General features: G+C 45.4%; 2 protein-coding genes across 3 annotated transcripts in view; one reads left to right on the forward strand and one right to left on the reverse strand.

The window, feature by feature from the left end:
- Positions 1 to 514: 514 nt before the first annotated feature.
- slc25a51b (solute carrier family 25 member 51b) lies at positions 515 to 3,702 on the reverse strand. 2 transcript variants are annotated; one of them, XM_080843018.1, is made up of 2 exons: positions 3,635 to 3,702; positions 515 to 2,224 (listed from the first exon to the last, which is right to left on the reverse strand). In XM_080843018.1, the coding sequence occupies exon 2, from the start codon at positions 2,146 to 2,148 to the stop codon at positions 1,198 to 1,200; it is 951 nt and encodes a 316-aa protein (XP_080699144.1). In that variant the 5' UTR covers positions 2,149 to 2,224; positions 3,635 to 3,702; the 3' UTR covers positions 515 to 1,197. The 2 variants fall into 2 exon arrangements, with proteins under 2 accessions (XP_080699144.1, XP_080699145.1); XM_080843019.1 differs by lacking the exon at positions 3,635 to 3,702 and adding an exon at positions 3,430 to 3,544.
- An 822-nt stretch (positions 3,703 to 4,524) lies between these two features.
- Positions 4,525 to 9,255, forward strand: part of ints10 (integrator complex subunit 10) — a 10,086-nt gene continuing 5,355 nt past the window's right edge. Inside the window, exons 1-10 of the mRNA XM_080843203.1 lie at positions 4,525 to 4,984; positions 5,132 to 5,199; positions 5,330 to 5,433; positions 5,530 to 5,669; positions 5,774 to 5,855; positions 6,006 to 6,146; positions 6,494 to 6,665; positions 7,126 to 7,295; positions 7,676 to 7,815; positions 8,352 to 8,505. Of these exons, the coding sequence (XP_080699329.1) occupies positions 4,856 to 4,984; positions 5,132 to 5,199; positions 5,330 to 5,433; positions 5,530 to 5,669; positions 5,774 to 5,855; positions 6,006 to 6,146; positions 6,494 to 6,665; positions 7,126 to 7,295; positions 7,676 to 7,815; positions 8,352 to 8,505 (1,300 nt within the window). The 5' untranslated portion in view covers positions 4,525 to 4,855. The remainder of the gene's footprint in view (positions 4,985 to 5,131; positions 5,200 to 5,329; positions 5,434 to 5,529; positions 5,670 to 5,773; positions 5,856 to 6,005; positions 6,147 to 6,493; positions 6,666 to 7,125; positions 7,296 to 7,675; positions 7,816 to 8,351; positions 8,506 to 9,255) is intronic.

Raw genomic sequence — 9,255 nt, forward strand, 5'->3', positions numbered from 1 at the left:
GACACACTATTGTGCTGGAGGCTGGAGGGATTCCAACACTAAACGACAGGAGTCTTAAAGCACAAACACTTTTTCCCTCATGCGAATGTCCTTCTACGGAGTAACTCTCATGCATCCTGCTCCTCCTTTGCTTTTCAATAGGCTTAGTGAGGGAAGAAGATGATTATCGGGGTGTTTTAGGGATAAGAACTGATACATCTCTGATGAATTACTCTAGTATGAGTGTGTGTATGTGTCTATCAAATAATATAATAAATGGTTTTTATCTGATGTAAATCTAGACCAAAATGATGTACATATATGTACATAAAAACATTAAGCACTTATATTGTCACCGTTAAAGCTGTATTACATCTAAAGGATGCTGAAGAAACCTTTGACAAGGCGTGAACATACTGGATTAAGGCATATAGAAGTCAACATACAGATATCCAATTCATTTTAACGCATGTGTAGAGTGAAGTAAGATTGTCCATGCAAAAGCTGTTGACATTTCTGAAAAGACGAGGCCATATTGAAATTAGTAATTTCATGTTTTACTGGACTCTTACAGCGACATTAACACTTCACCACATAACACACAACAAATCAGCATTTTCATGAAAACTTTCACACTTGAAATGATACCAGCTGGATTTTTTTTCATGGGAATTTTTTTTTTTTTTAATTAACCTTTTCATTTTTCATTAATCCTGGTCCTCATGTAATTGTGTATCTACCATCATGTGATTGCGTGTTATTTTGTTCTTAAAACACACACAGACACCAAGTAAGATAGGAAATGTGCAATTTAGACGGACCATTGTCCCACACTGGTCCCCACCAAAGATCTCCATTTGTGCATCTAAATCTTTTTGTTAGGACAATACCGCTACCCTTTTTGCATCATAAGGGAAAACTCAGTGGCACAACATTTTCTTTCCTCTCTCAGTCAACACAACAGGCACTGACCCAAACACACAGTACCAGTTTGGGTACCTGAGATCATGAGCTGCAATCTTTATGCGGCTTTCAAATAATCATCTGGATGGATTTTTAATTGGCATCATTGAATGGGCAGTTTCCATCCATACTACGTACAGATCAAGGTCAGTTTAGGCAAATCAGTGAACCAATAGTAAAAAGTCCCAGGTCTTTTGCTGGCTGCACACCCGTCGGCATGCCCCCTCGTTCCCCTCCCTTGCCCACTCCTCCAGGTCACAGGACCTTGAGAAGCAGCTCATAGGTGGCGTTGATGATGCCCCAGGACAGCAGAGAGCGGTGGTAGTTCAGGTGTGCCCCGCGGAACAGCATTCGCAAGCTCCCGCCCCTCTCTCGCCACACCGTCATCAGCACCTGGCTGCACGGCACGAAGGCCCCACCCACCTGCGACTGTGCCCGTGACTTCACCACGTTCAGCGGGTAAAACATGATGCCCAGACCGGCGCCCAGCGCCCCGCCGCACACAAAGTCATTGACCAGGTGCTCCGTCCTGGAGCGCGCCTCGGGCAGCCGCTGCTTGATGGGCCCGCGCAGGCCGAAGAAGAGCACGTTGCTGGGGCCGTTGCGGAGCAGCACGGGGACCAGGCCACGGTAGCACTCCTTGACCCCGTAGTCGCGCAGAAGCGTCCGGAAGGTGTGCGCCGTGTTGTGGAAGCGCCCGTGGTGCCGGTGATCCTGCAGCAGAGTCTGCACGCGCTCGAACGGCGTCAGGGCCGCCTCGGCCGTGCCAGCGAGTGCCGCCGAGATGCTCCGGGTGACGATCTCCGGCGTGCCGCTGCCTGAGACGCGACGCAGCAGCAGCCGGGAGAAGTCCTCGTACAGGCCGAACATGATGGCCACGGTGGTGGTCTTCTGGAGGAGCGGGGGGAGCAGGCCGCGGTAGAGGTTGCGCAGGCCGTCCTGCTGCAGCTGCCGCACGGCCTCCGAGGCTCGCACGCCATGGAGCTGCTGGCGGAACAGGACCTTCTGCAGCGGGAAGGTGATGATGATGTTGGTGAAGGCCGCGAAGGAGCCGCAGACGTAGTGCTTCCCGCGATCGCCCAGCACTGCGCTTAGACCCGAGCTCAGGGCAGCTCCGCCTTTACCCAAGTTCCCCGGCGGCGAGGGGGAGGGCGGGGCGGCATGTTTCCGGCCAGATTCAGGGTCCATGGTAGTTACTGACCCCATGAGAGATTAGACAAGCTCGTTTCTGAGGGGTCGAACGTCATTTCCAAGATAACAGCTACCAACTTAGGCGCACACCCTGCAGAAGATAGAACACACAGTACATTTCAAACGGTGCACAGAAACCGTCTTTACCTTGTCATAAAGTCATGCTGACAGGTTGAACAGTCCAATGACAAAGGCCATCCTTTTGCAATATTTTGCCTAAACCAAGTCAATAACTTCTTAAGAGTCAAAGTAAAGTTACGTAACATTTTGTGCAAGGTTTGTTCAGGAAGTATTCTTGCCATCTGATACCTCATGCCAATGAATATTCTGGCTCACAGCCATGGCTAGGATACTACAATAAGTTAGTAGTAAACGTACTGACTCGTTACATAGAGTAAAGTTACCTTGTTTCCTAAATATAGAGCAGAGGTTTAACAGTCACTCAGTGAGGTCAAGTGAGGTCACAGAGTGTAGGCGATGTTCCATGATTATATAGGGTAGCCACATTTCAGCAACGTGTCAGTAAAATAAATATTTTGGAGTATCCACAGCAAATAATAACTCCACTAGTGTCAGCTTAGTCGACGGTGAAACGGTGAAAGCACTTCTCGTCAGCCAACATTAGCCTGCAAACTTAGCAACCCTAGCAAAATTGACACACAGTTGGCTATCTAGCTAGCTAATATTAGCCTCGAAAGGGGCGGTAGGGTCATTAGAACTTGCCCGATTAGATTGATCATATGGACATTTTACACATTAACAGTGACGTTTGGCAACCCAGTGAGCATCTCTCTGGACACCTCCATCGTGATTACGAGTATTATACAGCATCCAAAGACGCCAACGACCTTTTCTAGCTGGCAGCTGACACATGGTTGCTTACAGCTTTCCTTGCTAGCTTATCCTTCCTTAGCTAATCGATGCTAAAATCTAGCCCTACTTTAAACATACAGCTGAATGAACCAATATGACGTAACTGTTTATCTAAGATCTCCATCCCTGAGAACTTTGAGATGTTGTTGTTGTGAACATACTGCCAAGATAATGACTTTTCACGTCACCACTGGGTCTACAGCCATACATCCAGCCAGCTAACGTTAGCTAACATGTTAACGAGCTAATTTGTTCTTGATCGCAGACATCCAAGCAGAATCAACATCGATATCATTGGCCGTTACGGGATAGTATTTAGCTTAATAACAACCATGTTTCTAGCTTGATGAGAAAATAGTATAGATAATGCTAATATTGGAGTGAAACGTCATGACGGAACTACTTGCTAACTAGCAAACGTACCGTTAACGTTTATCTGATGTCTCCTTCGGATAGTTCACAAGGGTGTCTACGATAGCCAGTTAGCTAGATTTCAAGAATGAATGACAATATCATAGCCGTATTGCTTAGGTATGTGTTCCAACTGCTCTTCAATTTAATCTGCACGTTGTCTTGAACGTACCGACTTTTTATCCACGACATGAGACGCTTAACTGTGTATTCTTACCTGAAATCGTCCTTTCCACAGTTCGTGCCAACTGTCTGCTCTGCGTCCCAGACAGGCAGGGAAACAGGTGACAGCTGACAAGCCAATCCAATTCACTGGGTCATGCTCCCTTGAACTTGCCTGATTTGGAAGTGTTTCCAATTTTAGGGTAAATAAGTAAATACCAACTGTTGTATATTCACCCATACGTTGTGCAAATAATTGTGTGTAGTTTAAAATAATTGTTTCCATGTTCAATTCATTAGTGAAAGAGTGTAGCCTACTTGCACTAAAGAGGGCCAACATTCTGAACTAGTGCGTGCTGTTTAACATTGACTTAGGCCTTGACACATAACTTTTACAATATCTTGTGTGCGAAATATTGATTCACTCAATGTAGAGAACGCAAACGAACAAACAAAATACAAGTGAACCCTTCTGTATTTCGGTTTTATAGGTTACACGATAAAAACAGTCTATTACAATAAGACGAGGATAAAAGAACATACTAAAAGAAGTTTAATAGACGAGTCACACACCGAATGTCTCAATTGGATCTCAGTACATGGGTGCAAGGCATGTTGGAGGCCGGTGAGAGCTAGCAGCTCACCGGCGAGATGCATTCCAATATTCGACCCCTAGATCTAGTCTTCTTTGACTCTATTCAACAATACATGTCTGAACGTATATGGTCATAACATTTGGAATCGGGAAGAACAGAATGAGGTCCATCATTGCATATCCTTTGTAGCAAAATACTGAAGCCAATCCTCACATGACATAAAAAATTGTTTAAACACAGTTGGTTTTCTTCCTGTACAGTAGGTGGCGATAAGCACTGTTTTGACTGTCGTGAGGCTCTGACGTAAACTATGCGACAGAAATTAAGAGGCCCAGTGGTCAGCGTTTGTTCAGAGCTGGACTGTTTTTTTCTGTTTATTTTCTAGATAGTGTCAAGATAAATGTAATACATTTAGCACTGGTGACCCTCCTGTCTATACAGGGAAAAAATGAATGAAATCATAATTTCTCTTTGTGCTACAATGTGGTCATAGAGGCGTAACGTTATCCAGTTGTTTGTGATGCTGCATAGCTGTTTCAGTTAACGTTAGAGAGGCAGAAATACCCATATAGAAGTGGGTAATGTGTATTTTTTTCGTCCAAAAGAACTGTATAGATATACCCTTTGCGGTTTCCCACTGGTGACTTTTTTTGTCCTTTGGAACGCAGACGTGCGACGTTATGTCTGCACTGGGGGATTGCGAGTTTCTTGTAAAACGCGCCCGCGAACTTGTGTCAGAAGACCCATGGGCTGCCAAGTCATGGCTGATAACCGCCCGCACTCTATATCCCGCAGACTTCAACATTCAGGTAACGCCGTCAAAGTGCATTTGCGAGAGTATACATTCATACATTCGTCGTAATGAGTTATAATGTATTAAATGTATAATTCAGTAGCACTGAAATTGTTACAATTATATGCATTATGTCAAATACGTTGACTCCTGTCTGATACAGTACGAGATGTACACAATTGAACGCAACGCCGAGAGGACGACTTCTGCGGGGAGACTGCTTTATGACATGTAAGCGAAGACCAGCTTCAGTTAGGCTGCTATATCACCAGCTTAAACCTGATTAATTTGTTTAAATGATTCTGCTTTGATTTCACTCGACTCAGTCAAATTCACTTCGTCCGGCTGTCATACTTTGCAGGTTCATCAACTTTCCCGACCAAGCTGTCGTGTGGCGCGAGATCTCAGTCATCACTTCAGCACTAAGAAGTGACTGTCAAGATAAGCACGCCCAGTTTTTGAGAGGTAAAGAACATGGCGGTGCATCTTTATAGAGAAAAACAGATGTGAGGAAAACCAGTCTGTGACTGTATCACTTGTTTGTTATTGTTTCATGTGCAGGTCTGTTTGAGACCCTTCCGGGACGCATTCAGTGTGAGATGCTCCTGAAGGCTACAGAGCAGTGCTTTAATACGTTAGAGAAGGCTGAAATGTTGCTGCTTTTGTTAAGAAGATTTCCTGACTCCGTAGTACAGCATGGGGTAAGCCCAATCTGCATCTAGAATCTGTCCCTCTCCATATTAAAATAGAATTTATAAAACATAGAGTCAGCTGTTGACATCTGGTTCCACGTATCACCCTTTAGGTCAGCTTAGGGGAGTCTCTTTTGGAGGCTGAAAATGCGGAAGACTTGGACACACCTGTCAACTGCTTCAGAAAACTTTTTGGTGAGCATCACACTCAAACTCGCATTCACTACCTTTACTTGTGAATATCTGGACAGGAGCTGATTCCATTTATTTCTGAATGTGTGGATTTGTTTTTATCTCAGTTCTTTTCTCTCTGTGTGTCATTTTACGCTTGGGTTTCCTCCCCAGTCTGTGATGTTCTCCCTCTGATCATGAACAACCTGGACATGCGTCTCCCGCCCAGCCTGATGCACAAGTACATGCACAAGGCAGCAGAATTCTACATCTGTTACGTCACCCGTGGCCCATCAACAGATGCACAGATGCAGGGTACTGCCCCACACTAACACACTCGCTTTTCTAGAATTGTAAAAAAAACTTTCTCACACACACACACACACACACACACACACACACACACACACACACACACACACACACACACACACACATATTTGAATATGTTTTTATTTCACTCCTTGAGTCACACTCCAACATATGGGATCACACACATCACACAACCTTACCAATTAGAGCTAAGATGATGCAGTGAAAACACACACACACACACCCTAAGACGAACTCCCATATCAATATGTATAGTCCTGCATCTAAAACATGTCCCTGCCCCTCACTAACAGTTGTTGTTGTTTTACCCTTTCCATCATGGCTGTCAGGTGGTCAGGAGGGCGGGCTGAAGTCTCCCGGGGTGCTGCGCGGGGCTCAGCGCTACGTGATTGACGGCCTGTCGGAGAAGTCGTCCGTGGTGGCCGAGCCCTGGGAGAGACTGCTGGACATCCTGGCCGTGGTGGGGTCACGCTGCGAGTGGCAAGGAGACAAGGGGAGCAGGTGAGGCCGCCATGACAGAATGTGTGTGTGTGTGTGTGTGTGTGTCTGTGTCTGTGTCTGTGTCTGTGTCTGTGTCTGTGTGTTTATGTGTGTGAGTGTGTGAAGGGGGGATTTGGGTGCATAAAAGTGCTTAAACAGGGCTTTTCTCATGTAGTAAGTGTAGCACAATATTCTCTGGTTTAACGACAGCTGGAGCTGTATGCATGCAGTTTAGACATATCGAAGATATTGCTTTACAACTGTTACATATAAGGCACATTTTTATTGTAACAGCAAGGCTTGCTCATTTGTGACCACCCACTGAAATATCATTTCATTTCTACCTGTATCCCATAATGACGAATCAGTGATTGAATTAGACCCCTTGCCAGTGTTGTTGCGTTTGTCTCTGTGTTCCTGACTGTCTGCGTGTGTGTGTGTGTGTGTGTGTGTGTGTGTGTGTGTGTGTGTGTACCTCCAGGAGTTACCTGGAGCTGCTGCAGCGCATGAAGGAGCTGTGCCGCTACCTGCCCAGTCTGGAGGGAGAGACCCTGTCCCGCTGTTGCAGTCAAGTGGTCACCTGTGCAGCCCTCGTCCTCTTCCGCAGTGCCTACCTCTATGTGTCTGTTGTACAGCCTTCACTCTTCCATGGTGCGTCTGCATATGTATATTTGTGTGTGCGTGTGTGTGTGTGTGAGTGTGTGTTTTTGTTTGTGTGTGTGTGTGGTACTGAAAAGAGTAGACTTTTTCATTCCTCCAGGTTAATGTGTTTTACAGCAGAAAGCATAGCTTTATTCTTTTGGTGTTTACTTGTTAAGCTAAGCGTCATTAACCATATCAACCATTGATGCCATCTGTATTTGTATGTAATGACGTGGTTATGCTGTGTAAAAGTGGGATGTTTCAGATTAAGCTCAGTGTGAAACTACAGCATGCCCAGTCCAGTTGCACTCATGTCTATGGACGTGTCTGTACCATGTGTCGGTTCTATGTGTCTCTGTGTGTTTCTGATCCATGTGTGTGTTTCTTAGGCCACAGTTCATTAGGCTCAGGCCCATGGATCCTCTTGGAGGACTTCTCATTGGTGTTCAATGACATTGAAGTGGAGAGAGGCTCAGGGAAACATGCACACAAAAAGCGCAAGCTGGCGGACGGCAGAGAGAAGACTATGGTGAGTGTTACGCTGGAAGTATTCCTGGCACGGCCTGTTCTGCAAGGGCCAGCACAGTGAGTGATCACTTTGGACAGAGTGACTTGATTTAAGAGATGTACTGATGCAGATGGATGGATTTGCCAGCTGACCAACTAAACGGATGAAATACTGAAAGTCTGAGAGAGATTAAGTGATTAATATTGATCGATTTGCTAACGGACCAACTAAACTAATTAAATAGTGCGATTCAGATAGAGGCTAAGTGATTTTAGAGTGATTTCTCACATTCACATTTATTCCTTTAGCTCATCCAAAGTATCTTACCTTACAGATATGCATTTTTTGTCAGTGTGTGTCATCACTGGGAATGAAACCCATAAAGTTGCTCCACCAGTTGAGCATCAGGAACACACAATTTGTCACACAACCAACATGAGCATGAATGCTGAACCCTGTGTGTGTTGTTGCGTTTGTCTCTGTGTTCCTGACTTCCTGCCTGTGTGTGTGTGTGCGTGTGTGTGTGTGTCTGTGTGTCTGTGTGTGTGTGTGTCCAGAGCTCGGACGACGAGGAGGGTGTAGGGAAGGGTCGTGGACGGCACATCCTGGTCAATAAGACGGAGATGCCGTCCTGGACGGAGACGCTGGAGAGCTTCCGCACGGCCAGAGAGAGCTGGGACCTGCTGCACTCGCACGACGCCCTGGAGACGGGTATGTTCACATTCATTTATCCAAACACACACACACACACACGCACACACACACACACACACACACACACACACACACACACGCCCTACAGTTCATACTGATATTAAGATGACCAGATTAAGACCTACTGCACTCGCACGACGCCCTGGAGACCGGTACCCCCACATTCATTTATCCAAACGCACACACACACACACACACACACGCCTTACAGTTCATACAGATATTAAGATGGCCAGATTAAGACCTACTGCACTCCCACGAGGTCCTGAAGAGAGGGGTGCATTCACATTATTTTATCCAAATGACTTTATCTCGATATTATAATATCTCAATGAACACTATCAGTAATGTTCGTCTCATAGTAGGACATTTGTTTTGGGCATTTTCATTTGTTTGTTGTTTTTATCAGTATATCATCCTTTGCTTCCTGGGCAATGAATCTGTGATGTTGTTATTGCTGGCATGATCAGTCTGTGACTGTGTATTGCTTGTTTGTTATTGTTTCATGTGCAGGTTTGTGTGAGACATTCAGTATTTGTGTGTGTGTGTGTGTGTGTGTGTGTGTGTGTGTGTGTGTGTGTGTGTGTGTGTGTGTGTGTGTGTGTGTGTGTGTGTGATAGCAGTGCATCTTTATAGAGCAAAACAGATGTGAGTCTGTGTGTGGGTGTGTTTCCTGTTAGATGTCAGAGGAGGAAGTAATTTATGCCCTTAAATTTAGTAATTATCTATTACTCATCACTACCAGAA

The sequence above is a fragment of the Sprattus sprattus genome (genome assembly GCF_963457725.1).
Source record: "Sprattus sprattus genome assembly, chromosome: 8".
Lineage (NCBI taxonomy): Eukaryota > Metazoa > Chordata > Actinopteri > Clupeiformes > Clupeidae > Sprattus > Sprattus sprattus.